This window comes from Ylistrum balloti, unplaced genomic scaffold (genome assembly GCF_031769215.1).
Source record: "Ylistrum balloti isolate Yb309-2 unplaced genomic scaffold, AGI_CSIRO_Ybal_v1 Utg370384, whole genome shotgun sequence".
NCBI lineage: Eukaryota > Metazoa > Mollusca > Bivalvia > Pectinida > Pectinidae > Ylistrum > Ylistrum balloti.
In genome coordinates this window covers 127,288-144,283 of record NW_026782267.1, presented here as the reverse complement: position 1 = coordinate 144,283, position 16,996 = coordinate 127,288, and the positions used below count along the sequence as shown (strand labels likewise).

Below are 16,996 nucleotides of genomic sequence, written 5' to 3'. Positions count from 1 at the left end.
TAACAATAAGAGCAAACACAGAATTTACCCGACAAATAAGTTTCGTTTGTCTCCTAGACAGGCACATTCTATTAGGAAACTTTTAAATCAGCCTTATGCAGCATACACTTTGGTATGTCATCATGGTTATTTCCATCCACTTTAGTTTGACTTACAAACTATTCTCCAAGCGAACTTTTTAGTGTCATGACTTACAACATTGTGCGTTTTGGTACTTGTAATATGTTATTTGTATTTCAATTTTTCATTGATGTTTTATTATTATGTTTATTCAATTCATTATGAATGTTTACCATATTAAAATGCAGCAACACTGATGTCCACTCATCATGTCAGTATCAGTATGTGTAGGCTGGATTTTATCTCAAAAGAGATATGCATTTCATGATTTTATGTATAAAAGTTTTTGCTTATTTTATTTTTATATGGGTGTATGTCAATATTTACTAATATTTTGTAACATGATGATTTATGTGGTACAGAATTTAAGTTCATTTTTACCCATTGTTCACTCTATTGAATTAATTTGCTTATAAATGCAACAAAGGCAGTGTTCTATGTTTCCTACTGATTATCTCCCTTGATTTTTATTTTTTGCATTTCCTGAATTACCTCCCTTTATGAGATAATTCATACTAGCACAGATGTTGTTACCAATCTAGAAATGCATATTTCTGTATTGCTTGTAGCCGGATAGATTTACAATAACTGATTAAGTTACTTTTATCTTTGAGGACAAAGATTTTTCCGACCAATAGGGATATTTCATAGTGAAAATCTCGCTATTTTCTTAAAGATGTATTTTCGATATATTTTCTCAAATTTCACAAAGTTTGTCTCCGTTTGATTTAAATTATTTTTAATTTTAATTTAGATTAGTCAGTCAGATAATGACATTTACAACTCACCTGTGAACTTACCTGGTCAGTTATTTGTCTGACAGCCGTGTCAGTTATTGTTAACGTATTAAGTGACAATTAGCGATAATCTACATTACGTAAACGCTTCGCGTACCTGTCCACAAATTTATTTCTTTGTTCTTAACCCACGCTAGAGTTCGATAGCTTTTAACCAATCAAGACAGAGGTGGACAGCTAATTAGCCAATCAAAATGCAGATTGCTCCGGACAGCCTGTTTAGATTATCTGTACTGATGCCCAAGACTTCACTCTGAACTTGGACATTAAATTAACCACACGTAATCTAAACAGCTGTCTTTCATCTATAATTTCAGGTAAGAAACTTTACATTTTTTTAATTATGTATTTTCACATTTGAATTTGATGGATGTTCTCTCGTATTCGTATCAATTTTCATTTTATAATTGTTTTATTGTAATTGCATTTTTCATGTGATAATGTGTTCAATTTGCGATATGTTGTATCTATTGTACATCGCTGCAATCATGAGTATCTGAAAAACTAGTGTAAATTCAGAATGCGCACACATTATTTTGTATTGTATATTACTTGCCGTTAACTGTATATATTTAGTTTTTGATTATAGCATATGTGTCTATTAATCTGAGCATAGGCAATTTATCTTGTAATCACATTCTTCATTATTTATCTGGTAGTGTGTCAGATTATAATTATACGTTGCTGACAGGAAGTGACCAACACAACTGGAAGTAATCCCTGTAAACTGAAGGTAGAATTTGCTAATGTAAACAAGTGAATATTAAACTCAATACTGAGTCAAGCCTATGATTGCTCATGATTATTTTCCCTTTTTTTATGTAAATAACTTTTATGTTCCCAGTAGTCCTAGTCAATTAACTTGTATATTTTGTTTTAATTACCAGTTTCAATTCTAACTGTTAACTACATACAGCTGGTACATTTGTATGATGAGCCATATTCTCAGGTTGTGTTGACTTCTCACTGCTAAACATTAGATATCACTTGCTAATTTTCCCCATATTTTCACAATGTCATAAATAACATAAACAATACATTTTCCCTTAAATTAAACCCTTATAATGTAGTTCAATTTTATATGATTGTAACTCTGTATCTGTATATCAATATTAATTATAATGTGTTTTGTTATTGAAATGTATTGTGTATTATGACTCTGAACTTGGACATTAAATAAACCACACGTAATCTAAACAGCTGTCTTTCATCTATAATTTCAGATTCATTTAAAAAAAAAATCACACAAAACCCGGTAATAGTAGCATAAATAAGTAAACAACGGCAAACAGCAGCAACAAAACAGTAGCAAACAACAGCAAAAGAGCAGCAAACAGTACAAAAACCAGCAGAAAACAACGGTGAAAAAACAACAGCAAAAAACAACAAAACAGTCGCAAACAGCAGCATAAATTTGATTTCTTTATTGTCATCATTACATATTTTGAAAAAAAAATGTAATTGTGTAAGTGAAAAATGTAAATTTTGCTAATAGAAAATATGATAATTTAAAGAAATGTAATAATTTTATGTTTTTTTCAGTAAAATAGTAATATTTCATAAAAAAACCCTAATAATTATGTTATTGCATACAAAATACTAACCATACACGACGAATCACGCTATACACCTCACACAAGTCATATTCCGCTGTGAAAAAAAGATGTATAAACTCAACGGTACAGACGAAAACTTGATGACATCGTCAAAACCAACCGTCAGCCGATTTATATAGAATGGATTCCTATACCATAGCAAGCAGAACAGAGGGGACAATCAGTTAAGAGCAGAAGCGGATCGGAGAGATAGGCAGAAGAATATAAATACCCAATGCGTCGTTGTGAAAAGCTGTAAATTGTGTTTCTACTCTGAATTCGGGGAGTTTCTAAATAGGCATATGGAATGATAAGAATGTTGAATCAGTTATTGTTACTGACTTAGGTATAGATCCAAGTCTGTCATTTGGGTATCTAAAATGTTATTGAACAGTATAAGTATGTAATATCAGTTAGATTGTGTCTTATACTTTATAGTTACAAATAATTGGTGTGTTATTATGAAATACCTGTGAGGCAGAGGAAAAAATACAGCTATGAATTAAAAATTCTTTGAATTGACTGATATGGAGTTGAAAAGCTAAGAGGCAGTAGACGCAAACGCAAATCTCTCTCTCTCTTAAAAAAGTCATAAACCACTTTTCACAATTTTTGTCTACCGATACAGTTACGTCCCTTTACGCATATTACGGCCAATCAAATTCTGGACAACTAGCTACGTCACACAGCAACAACTGAAGCGTCAAAATGGCGGACACTTAACTGGAGCCAATTACTTATCCGGATGTTAGAGTAGTGTTTAGTGATTACACAGAAAACATGCCGAAGAAAAAGGGGAAATCGGGAAAGTCGAAGAAAGGAGGGAAGAAAAAGGGTAAATCCTCTTCAAAGGAAGGATCAAAACCTGCGAAAGCAGACCCAATGGCTCCGCTGTTTGTACAACCCCCACCTCGACCAGGCGAAAGGGTATACATTTTTATTGTTTTGATGTTCACTCTGTCAGTGTGTGGTAATAGTTCGTGAGTCGTTTGTATGATTGAGTCGTTTAGAGAGGGACTGACATCTAGCGATTTTTCTCACTCACGTACCTAATGTTTGTTATATATCAATACAATACATGACTTTCAAGCCCATAACTGAATAACCTAAACATATCTTATTTACACAGCTTGTGGAACTTTTGAAGAAGAATCCAGTTGATGAAAAGGAAATTCATGGCTACAAAGTGACCAACAGAATACTTAAACAACTGACTCCTCAGGAGATCCGAGATCTGTTGATGGTGTTTGAATTGTTTGATAATAACAGTGATGGGTAAGTCTACTCTGGGGGTATACCCCTGTGTCATCGGATTTTGACGGTGTAGGAAAAAAATCGCTACTTACGGATAACTTCAAATAATTTTATTCCAATGCTTACAGGCAATGTTCTTCACTGTTCATGCACTAATTCTGTAAAAAGAATGATAGACTTCTACAAATGCACCAAGCAAAATATAGAAAAACATGGCGTCTGCTTACCTTGTGTGCATGTGTGCTTCGTCATCAGAATTCAAGGGTCATCCATTAACGCTACGGTGGCCCATAAGGATAGCACAAAAACTAAATTCAAACCTTAACAAGTCAACAATCTACGCATTCACCCAACTATACAAATTTAGATGTAAGGAAGGTGTTTCATTTCCACTGGGCAAAAATCCTTCCATCAGACCATCCAGCATACATGTATGTTTTTCCGGGAAAGATGAAGAATGATGGACCTGATTTCCAGAAGCATTGCCTCCCCCAATAACTGATATAGTTTGGAACTTTCCTGATGTGACAGCCTGGGGCTTATTAGTGGCTCCTTAAACAATTTTTGGAGGTTTGCAGTCTGTTGAAAGCCCTTTCTCACCTAGATTATAAATAGCATGTGGTCTTTCCTGAAAGTTGTGTTTCTCTAGAATGTTACCAAGCTCCTTAAGATATCTCTCAATGACAAGTCTCGTGGCACACTTCGCTCTGGTTGTCTGCAGTCTTCTGGGCTTTCTCAAGTTTAACTCTGGCCATCTGTCTGAGAAGTTATGAAGCCACTGCAGACTTGAAGAATTGTCCTTTGAGTGAAGTTCCAAATGAATTGCATAAGCAGTTGCCAAGTTAATGGTTTCCATTCTGGGATATCCATAACCTAACTTGGCCATAATGTTGATATGTCCAGAAAAAGTAGCTTCCTGTTCTTGTGAAAATAGAACCCTTGATCATCTCAATGGTTCAATGATGTCATCATAAACAGAAACGCAGTGTTGATACAAGTCTGATACACATGTCCGATACACATGTCTGATACACATGTCCGATACACTTTTCTGATACATGTCCTATACACATGTCTGATACACATGTCTGATACATGTCTGATACAAATGTTTGATACACTTGTTTGATACACATGTCTGATACACATTTTATACAAATGTCTGATACACATATCTGATACACATCTTATACACATGTCTGATACACATGTCTGATACAAATGTCTGATACACATCCCATACACATGTCTGATACACATGTCTGATACTTGTCCAATACACATGTCTTATACACATGTCTGATACACGTCCGATACACATGTCTGATACACATGTCTGATACAAATGTCTTATACACTTCTGATACTTGTCAAATACACATGTCTGATACACAAGTCTTATACACGTCTGATACTTGTCCAATACACATGTCTGATACACATATCTGATACACATGTCTGATACATGTGTGATACACGTCTTATACACATGTCTGATACACATGTCTGATACATGTCTGATACACATGTCTGATACATGTTTGATACATGTCCGATACACATGTCTTATACACATGTCTGATACACTTGTCTGATAGACATTTCTGATACACATGTCTGATACATATCCGATACACATGTCTTATACACATGTCTGATACACTTCTGATACTTGTCCAATACACATGTCTGATACAAATGTCTTATACATGTCTGATACACATGTCTGATACAAATGTCTTATACACTTCTGATACTTGTCCAATACACATGTCTGATACACATATCTGATACACATGTCTGATACATGTCTGATACACGTCTTATACACATGTCTGATACACTTGTCTGATACATGTCCGATACATGTCTGATACACATGTCTGATACATGTCCGATACACATGTCTTATACACATGTCTGATACACTTGTCTGATACACATTTCTGATACACATGTCTGATACATATCCGATACACATGTCTTATACACGTCCGATACACATGTCTGATACACATGTCTGATACACATGTCTGATACACGTCCGATACACATGTCTGATACACATGTCTGATACATGTCCGATACATGTCCGATACACATGTCTTATACACATGTCTGATACACATGTCTTATACACATGTCTGATACACATGTCTTATACACATGTCCGATACACATGTCCTATACACATGTCTGATTCACTTGTCTGATACACATCTGATACACATGTCTGATACACATGTCTTATACACTTGTCTGATACACGTCCGATACACATGTCTTACACACATGTCTTATACACAGGTCTGATATACATGTCTGATACACATGTCTTAAACACATGTCTGATACACATGTCTTATACACTTGTCTGATACACGTCCGATACACATGTCTTACACACATGTCTGATATACATGTCTGATACACATGTCTTATACACATGTCTGATACACATGTCTGATACATGTCCGATACACATGTCTTATACACAGGTCTGATATACACGTCTTATACACATGTCTGATACACATGTCTGATACATGTCTGATACAAATGTTTGATACACTTGTTTGATACACATGTCTGATACACATCTTATACACATGTCTGATACAAATGTCTGATACACATATCTGATACACATGTCTGATACAAATGTCCGATACACATCCCATACACATGTCTGATACACATGTCTGATACTTGTCCAATACACATGTCTTATACACGTCTGATACAATACACATGTCTGATACACATATCTGATACACATGTCTGATACATGTGTGATACACGTCTTATACACATGTCTGATACACATGTCTGATACATGTGTGATACACGTCTTATACACATGTCTGATACACATGTCTGATACATGTCCGACATACATGTCTGATACACATGTCTGATACATGTCTGATACATGTCCGATACACATGTCTTATACACATGTCTGATACACTTGTCTGATACACTTGTCTGATACACGTCCGATACACATGTCTGATACACATGTCTGATACAAATGTCTTATACACTTCTGATACTTGTCAAATACACATGTCTGATACACAAGTCTTATACACATCTGATACTTGTCCAATACACATGTCTGATACACATATCTGATACACATGTCTGATACATGTCTGATACACGTCTTATACACATGTCTGATACACGTCTTATACACATGTCTGATACACGTCTTATACACATGTCTGATACACATGTCTGATACATGTCCGATACATGTCTGATACACATGTCTGATACATGTCCGATACACATGTCTTATACACATGTCTGATACACTTGTCTGATACACGTCCGATACACATGTCTTATACACTTCTGATACTTGTCCAATACACATGTCTGATACACATGTCTGATACACGTCCGATACACATGTCTGATACACATGTCTGATACATGTCCGATACATGTCCGATACACATGTCTTATACACATGTCTGATACACTTGTCCGATACACATGTCTTATACACATGTCTGATACACTTGTCTGATACACATGTCTTATACACATGTCTGATACACATGTCTTATACACATGTCTGATATACATGTCCGATACACATGTCCTATACACATGTCTGATACACATGTCTTATACACATGTCTGATACACATGTCTTATACACATGTCCGATACACATGTCCTATACACATGTCTGATTCACTTGTCTGATACACATCTGATACACATGTCTGATACACATGTCTTATACACTTGTCTGATACACGTCCGATACACATGTCTTACACACATGTCTGATACATGTCCGATACACATGTCTTATACACAGGTCTGATATACATGTCTGATACACATGTCTTATACACATGTCTGATACACATGTCTTATACACTTGTCTGATACACGTCCGATACACATGTCTTACACACATGTCTGATATACATGTCTGATACACATGTCTTATACACATGTCTGATACACATGTCTGATTCATGTCCGATACACGTCTTATACACAGGTCTGATATACACGTCTTATACACATGTCTGATACACATGTCTGATACATGTCTGATACAAATGTTTGATACACTTGTTTGATACACATGTCTGATACACATCTTATACACATGTCTGATACAAATGTCTGATACACATATCTGATACACATGTCTGATACAAATGTCCGATACACATCCCATACACATGTCTGATACACATGTCTGATACTTGTCCAATACACATGTCTTATACACGTCTGATACTTGTCCAATACACATGTCTGATACACATATCTGATACACATGTCTGATACATGTGTGATACACGTCTTATACACATGTCTGATACACATGTCTGATACATGTGTGATACACGTCTTATACACATGTCTGATACACATGTCTGATACATGTCCGATACATGTCTGATACACATGTCTGATACATGTCTGATACATGTCCGATACACATGTCTTATACACATGTCTGATACACTTGTCTGATACACTTGTCTGATACACGTCCGATACACATGTCTGATACACATGTCTGATACAAATGTCTTATACACTTCTGATACTTGTCAAATACACATGTCTGATACACAAGTCTTATACACATCTGATACTTGTCCAATACACATGTCTGATACACATATCTGATACACATGTCTGATACATGTCTGATACACGTCTTATACACATGTCTGATACACGTCTTATACACATGTCTGATACACATGTCTGATACATGTCCGATACATGTCTGATACACATGTCTGATACATGTCCGATACACATGTCTTATACACATGTCTGATACACTTGTCTGATACACATGTCTGATACATATCCGATACACATGTCTTATACACTTGTCTGATACACGTCGGATACACATGTCTGATACACATGTCTGATACACGTCCGATACACATGTCTGATACACATGTCTGATACATGTCCGATACATGTCCGATACACATGTCTTATACACATGTCTGATACACTTGTCCGATACACATGTCTTATACACATGTCTGATACACTTGTCTGATACACATGTCTTATACACATGTCTGATACACATGTCTTATACACATGTCTGATATACATGTCCGATACACATGTCCTATACACATGTCTGATTCACTTGTCTGATACACGTCTGATACACATGTCTGATACACATGTCTTATACACTTGTCTGATACATGTCCGATACACATGTCTTACACACATGTCTGATATACACGTCTGATACACATGTCTTATACACAGGTCTGATATACACGTCTTATACACATGTCTGATACACTTGTCCGAGATACATGTCTGATACACATGTCCGATACACATGGCTGATACACTTGTCTGATACATGTCCGATACACATGTCTGATACACATGTCTGTCATTTCAGGTGAGTGCATTTGAGATTGGATCTGTGGATATTTTCTAGAAAAATACTGGTGTTTCATCGTTTAGTTTTTAATGAATATTAGAATATGAACACATTTGAATTAATTTATTTATTTGTTTGGTGGCAATTCGTCGACATAGCATTGCTAGAGAGAAATGATTCTTAAGGGGTTGGAAACTAGTGTGCCAAGGATATATCATGTTCATCTACTTTTGATATGGGTATACAACAGGCTAGCACCATCATTAATATTTGACATCGACCAAATCCCTTACGTAAAATAATTTATTTTTTCGGAATGATAACTTTTACCAGAAAATGTCTGTAAAACGTATGCAACTTCAGTTTATTTTGTGTATTGTGTTTTGATTAAAACAAACGCTTGTTACTCAAGATGACATTTAAACTGTGACAAGTGTCTATGCTTATTAGTAATCAAATGAACTTTTAATATCTTTGATAGGTACCATGGGTCTGCTGAACTTCGCCGTGCAATGAGAGCCTTAGGGTTCAAGTGTTCGAGGGAGGAAGCAAAGCAGTTGATAGCTGACACAAGTCTAAATGGCAAAAAGTGAGGAATCTAATATACTTTTAAAGAGATCAAATGAGCATAGTCATCCTATTTTTCTTTAATAAGAATGATTATTTTGCACTAAATTCATTACACCATTACGAAGAAAACAAAAGAAATAAAACTATTGCATATATATACATATGTACCTGGACACATTAAAACTACTGTTTAGAAGTTTCCTTTACACCAGGATGTTGTGCAAAACTACTCTCTTACAAAACAGGTAACATCATATGGCATTACAAAACATCAATATGCAATAAGAGTGGATGTAGACATGTCTGGACTTAAGCTTCTGTCATACTTACCATTAATATCATAACAATGAAAAGTAACAGAAAGGTAACATGACAGAAAGGGGTATATATATTGGCAATTTATTTAAAACTTATGACATAGATTAGAAGCTCACTGGTATGTAAAATGGTATGTATTATGATTTTTGATGAAAGATTGTAATGTATTTCTTTATTTTCTGGACATGTGATATACATCATTTTTTTCAGTAATATTTTGATAAAATATTCATCCATCATTTTTTACTTGTCCGAACTTATGGTACATTGTATCCTTTTCAGTATGATTGATTTCCCTGAGTTTCTAGAGGCAGTGATTGACAGACAGGGTGATGCAAGAGACATGTATGATGAAATACTCAAAGGTTTCAACATGTTTGATTATGGTATGTTGATGAACTATAAGCAGATAACATTGTATGTTTGTTAATAAGCTAACCCATAGTGTATGTCAGATCTAGTACACTCCACACTGGTCATTTGTCTGATTATTGTCTGAAGGCGACAGTGCATTCATCGAAACATCAACCTTCTACTGGTTGTGTTACAAGATCTTCTATATTGTGGTCGTGTGGTGCAGTGGTAACACACTCGCCTTTCACCAAGCTGTCCGGGGTTTGATTCCCTCAATGGATGTGAAAAGGTATGGGGCACCTGCCCCGGGTACTCTGGTTTCCACCCACAGAAAGAACCATTGCACGCTTCTATCCTGACCAGCAAGAGTGATTAACATCAGTTGGAAAAGAATTGTTGTAAAATAAATAAAGTAAATTATTATCATTAGATATCTTAATATTATTAAAAAGTAGAGAAAAATAATAAATCGTGTTTATAAAGTAAAAAAAGATATACTAGTTAATGTAGGTTAATTAACAAATAAATGATGTACACTTCCATAAATTATCAATAGAAACTTGTACTGATTGCACTCCAGTAGCAAGATAAACTGTTGGGTAAAGAACTTAGACATAACTCACAAGATTAATACCTCCAAAATATTTTCTTTGAAATTTAGAATACTAATTTAACCTGGAAATTTGAGCCTATCACACTTTGGGTTGACAGGAAAACACAATAGCATGTATATTGATTCCTGAATCTCAGAGTGTAATTTCATCATAAATTTTGAATATTTTTTACCTATTTTGGGGATTGCTATTGTTCTGTGGTCATTAAAATATAGATTAATTCAAGCTTATATCATTACTTCATCTGCAATACACTATTTTACCAGTTTAAAACAATTACACCTTTGTATAAGCTAAATTAAAATCAACCATCATGTCAATTGCACCTGTGTATTGTAAGACCGACTGGTTCTCTACCATATTTAGTCTTAAAAGGATATAAAATATCCCCAAAAGTTCATGTTAATCATAATTAGCCAATATGACAAATTTAAAAAAAAAGAAAAAGAAAGAAAGATGTTACATCTAATTATCTTATCTTAAAGCTGTCCTGTAATGGAAGGTGTTAAGAAATATGGCCTTTGATGATTTTTTCTGTCCAATATTAATATTAACGACAAATTGTTGAAATTTTCTTTGACAGAAAAGACAGGAGCCATTTCTTTGGAGGGTTTGAAGTTGGCATGTGAGGATGCTGGTATAAAATTTACTCAGAAGGAGCTAGAAGAAATGATTGAAGAGGCAGACCTGAATGGTGACGGAAAAGTTGACCAATCAGAATTCATTCGAATTATGCTACAGACAAACTTATTCTAGAAACTTCATCTCTATGTGTATTAACATAAAAACCTGTGATATCTAACTGGCAATTAAATTCACTAATCTATTTATGAATGATTAAGTTTGGTAGAGTCTATAACTTCTGATCATTGGGTTGGAATGGATTAAAAGTTATTTCCAGGGATCTTTGTAATGAATAAATTGTGAATTTAAATCTACCAAAACCAGAATAAAAAAGACCAGTGTAGTAAATCAATTTTTTGGACTGTATTTCAGGGATATTCTCGTTTTGATACAACTATTTTACTTAAACATGTTAGAAACATATATAGCAGTAATATCTAATTTTGAATAGAATATCAGTTTGACTCATACATTGTAATGATATAATATTTTGCAATAAAGTCAGATCAGGGTTTTTCTAAACCTTAAATTTTCTATACAGATGTTGGCTTGTTCAAGTGTGATGCAATGTATAAGTGTGTATAATCTGGGTGTGATAGAAATCTTATTATGAATCTTTGATAACATTTCATATTTATATGCATCTAGTCTTCAGATATCGTTTTGAGTAAATAAAAATCAAGAATCATTGTGAGTATCCATTGTTTTTTATCCAAATGCTTACTTTGAGCCAGACTCAATAGAGACCAAAGTTTCCACTGCAAATTTAGCACTCCTCCAGTAAGCTGACTTGTTATAGATACAACTTAGCACTCCTCCAGTAAGCCGACTTGTTATAGATACAACTTAGCACTCCTCCAGTAAGCTGACTTGTTATAGATACAACTTAGCACTCCTCCAGTAAGCCGACTTGTTATAGATACACCTTAGCACTCCTCCAGTAAGCCGACTTGTTATAGATACAACTTAGCACTCCTCCAGTAAGCCGACTTGTTATAGATACAACTTAGCACTCCTCCAGTAAGCCGACTTGTTATAGATACAACTTAGCACTCCTCCAGTAAGCCGACTTGTTATAGATACAACTTAGCACTCCTCCAGTAAGCCGACTTGTTATAGATACACCTTAGCACTCCTCCAGTAAGCCGACTTGTTATAGATACAACTTAGCACTCCTCCAGTAAGCTGACTTGTTATAGATACACCTTAGCACTCCTCCAGTAAGCCGACTTGTTATAGATACAACTTAGCACTCCTCCAGTAAGCCGACTTGTTACAGATACAACTTAGCACTCCTCCAGTAAGCCGACTTGTTACAGATACAACTTAGCACTCCTCCAGTAAGCCGACTTGTTATAGATACACCTTAGCACTCCTCCAGTAAGCCGACTTGTTATAGATACAACTTAGCACTCCTCCAGTAAGCCGACTTGTTATAGATACAACTTAGCACTCCTCCAGTAAGCCGACTTGTTATAGATACAACTTAGCACTCCTCCAGTAAGCCGACTTGTTATAGATACAACTTAGCACTCCTCCAGTAAGCCGACTTGTTATAGATACAACTTAGCACTCCTCCAGTAAGCCGACTTGTTATAGATACACCTTAGCACTCCTCCAGTAAGCCGACTTGTTATAGATACAACTTAGCACTCCTCCAGTAAGCCGACTTGTTACAGATACAACTAAGCACTCCTCCAGTAAGCCGACCCGTTATAGATACAACTTAGCACTCCTCCAGTAAGCTGACTTGTTATAGATACACCTTAGCACTCCTCCAGTAAGCCGACTTGTTATAGATACAACTTAGCACTCCTCCAGTAAGCCGACTTGTTACAGATACAACTTAGCACTCCTCCAGTAAGCCGACTTGTTATAGATACAACTTAGCACTCCTCCAGTAAGCTGACTTGTTATAGATACATCTGTTAAAAATTCCTTTCCTCATTCATTCTGATTCCAGTCCCAAATGATTCGTAATATTTATGAAAAAAAATTTGCTTTTTACAAACTCAACATTTACTTTCAACAATATGCATCAATAATTCACATACGGATAATGAAAAAATTGTTATGATGTTTTGTTTGAAAGGAGAAATCGTGCCTTTATGTTGGTGAAAATTACATACATGAAAAAGGTTGATTAAAAAAAATAATCTTTTACTGTTATGAAAGTCACAGTTCCAATAAATGCAGTAAAGTACTCCCAGTTAATAATTCATGGTCTTTGTACTAGCTTGCAAATTGCGAAAGATACTTTGCAAAAAATGGTTATATAAGTGATGCTAAAAAAGTTTTCCTTATAAGAGTCAATGAGGATAATATGGGACACAGTGTGGATTATTTCTTGACCATGTATTACATAGCAGCATTATATTGAAAATGCTATATAAAACATCAGCAAAACGTTCTTGATACAATCTTAGAGGGATGTGTGGAATGTCAACAAAGCTTATAATAAAGACATTTGGAAAAAGAAATATAAACTTTATTGAAAAATAGGTATAAAATTCATATGGTACATAAACGATGTTATAACTATTATTATACATACATAACATCAACAGTCAACAGTAGAACTGTACAATAACATCCTCTATATGAAAGTCCTGGGGTACAAAAACAATTTCTCTACATCTGTCTAATGTATCATGAATATAATTTGCTTTAAGCAGGACAAATAACATTCATGAACCCTCAGTTAATTGATTATTGTATTACTGGCCAATGTGACCTAGAGACAATAGAAATGTGGTTCGAGTTATTCTGACATTCTGTTTCCTTTACGTATCAGTATCATATATATATACATGTAAGTTGATTGAATGTCAGAGTAATTAAGCCTAATTAAAAATTCATTAAAAATGTTTGTTTCCATATAATGCCAAATTTTAAGGACTAATTGTTAAAAAAAAAATGTGTTATTTAAGTAATTATGTATCGTGCATATACATAAATTTTTCCATGATAATCTAGTTTATCAGCTTTAATAAAGTATACATATATCTGCCAGGTGATCTTTACACTATGCACTATAGTGTAACACTATACAAACATTTACACTGCAGGAAAAATAATTACTTCAGTGTTAAATCTACTGGTGTATGATTTCTATCATGCATTTACAGTTTATGCAGGAGCTATAGGGGATACTACATGTAATTGATGTGTTCAAAGGAAATAACTAATCTCAGGATAGACAAATCCTAGGTTCAAGGGAGAGAGCCAAGCAGTCTACGGCCGCTTTTGCATAATCAGATTAAAATTGTTCAGGCAGTTTGGAATTATTCCACAATAAACAACCGTGCTTGTACGGGATGCTGGACCTGATATATGAAAAGTTACAAATGCAATGTATTAGAATTCCTGTCTAGCATAATACAATTAACTAAAATTAAGATACCATCCATTTCACTAATACTTAATAGAATAATGTTTCTGGAAAGATGTGAGTGCACCAACACTATTTTATGCTGAAATTCTGAAAAAAACTAATGATATTCTGCAATTTAGTTTCAGAGAGGACCCTTCAATCTGCACATGCCAAATATTCTGCAGCCCTGCCTTGGTCCCGATCTGTGCCTGGCATTTTTCTTGCAGGTTCAACTTCTTTAACAGTTTCAACTGGTTACATGAAAGCGACCTAAGAATTTACATGTAAAAAAGACAAATGTTATATTTCTGTATAGTGTAGGAAGAAATAAAATTTGCCATCTTATAGTGAGTATCAATTGGTTTTTCTTTTCTACTTTATGCATTAAACAACTCATTAGACATTGGTTCTTGATTGTATGGAAATATTAAAGCAAAAGTTACCACAAGTTTTAGGTTGTAACTACAGATCCTGTAATTTGTTTCAGAGCAGATTTTCTAAAAAAGCAATGTAAGTTGATTTGCTATTACATACAGTCCAACCTACATTAAAAGTCATTGTCTATAAAGACCTCAATGGAATACATGACAATTCATAGTCATTGAACCTCTTCATAGAGGCCACCTACAATTCGTAGTCATTGAACTTCTTCATAGAGGCCACCTACAATTCATATTCATCAAACCTCTTCATAGAGGTCACCTACAATTCATAGTCATTGAACCTCTTTATAGAGGCCACTAACAATTCATAGTCATTGAACCTCTTCATAGAGGCCACCTACAATTCATAGTAATTGAACCTCTTCATAGAGGCCACCTACAATTCATAGTCATTGAACCTCTTCATAGAGGCCACCTACAATTCATAGTCATTGAACCTCTTCATAGAAGCCACCTACATGTTAAAGTCACTGTCTGCTTAAGTGGCTTTCAAGTCTGACTGTATTTGACTCACTTTAATGACATATCAAAATATCATTGTATATTTAACAAATCTGATGAAATCTTTATATGACAAATATATATACCACAGTAATAGTAAGTATACAAGAGTTCAAACATTGATATGTACAATCTGTTGTGATCTGTGTATACATTGTTTATGTGACACATCTGATATAATATACAATATCTTCTACCATAGCACATGTAAAAGCCATTTGAAAATAACAGCACAGATTAATGTAGAAGAATTGTTTTTCTTTCATTCAAAATAGATAACTCTGACCCTCCTGGCCTACATATTATGAACTGTTTAACAGAACCTGGTCAGCAATTTCTGTCACCACATACATGTTTCTCTGTTATATGTTCAACAAAACAATGACATGATTTCTTAATGAAAATGATTGTATGTTATAAAATTTTGGTACCTAGTAAACTAAAAATCAATTTATCAACTCATTCACTGCACACTGAAACGATAATATAGAAGCAAAATTCACAAATTCCATTTTGAAGATAATGTGATTGTGGATGTGATAATAACTGAGCAAAAAAAATTCAATAAATTATATAGATACTGCATTTTCTATAATACTTCATACACTTCAGTATATGACCATCATACATAGGTAAGAATTATATATCAACAACAGAGCCATACACAATAAGTAAAATATCTATCACAGTTTATACAAATATGTCAAAAAGTCTATATACATACTACAAATATTCTGATTCCTATAAATGACTTTATAATGAACATCTGTAAGTCTGCAGTATACAGAACATGCTAGAGAATGATGATAGAATTGGTGACCAATGGTAGTGTGGAGGAAAGGTTGGGGTTAGGGTTACAAGTAAACAATTGTAAACTGGTCAACAGTTTTCACCATTGGCCGATGGTGAACATCCAAATGCACCCTGGCTTTCAAACCAAGAGGCAGTCTTTCTGATTGTGTTTACCAATGTGAACGAACAACACATTGCTTTTTCCTTATTCTTGATATTCATTCA

At 34.6% G+C, this 16,996-nt stretch overlaps 1 protein-coding gene across 1 annotated transcript; it reads left to right on the top strand.

Moving 5' to 3' along the window:
• The first annotated feature begins 3,292 nt into the window (after positions 1 to 3,292).
• On the top strand, positions 3,293 to 11,995 carry LOC132554136 (uncharacterized). Its single transcript, XM_060218437.1, has 5 exons — positions 3,293 to 3,439; positions 3,642 to 3,787; positions 9,664 to 9,771; positions 10,353 to 10,456; positions 11,622 to 11,995. Exons 1-5 carry the CDS (start codon positions 3,293 to 3,295, stop codon positions 11,792 to 11,794), a joined length of 678 nt encoding a protein of 225 aa, XP_060074420.1. The 3' UTR covers positions 11,795 to 11,995.
• Positions 11,996 to 16,996: the final 5,001 nt, after the last annotated feature.

What these genes read in the sequence shown, in the direction of transcription:
- LOC132554136 (XM_060218437.1), top strand. Translation starts at nt 3,293, where the DNA reads ATGCCGAAGAAAAAGGGGAAATCGGGAAAGTCGAAGAAAGGAGGGAAG. An exon ending in CACCTCGACCAGGCGAAAGG is followed by an intron (nt 3,440 to 3,641) that starts GTATACATTTTT and finishes TTATTTACACAG; the next exon opens with CTTGTGGAACTTTTGAAGAA. An exon ending in TTTGATAATAACAGTGATGG is followed by an intron (nt 3,788 to 9,663) that starts GTAAGTCTACTC and finishes TATCTTTGATAG; the next exon opens with GTACCATGGGTCTGCTGAAC.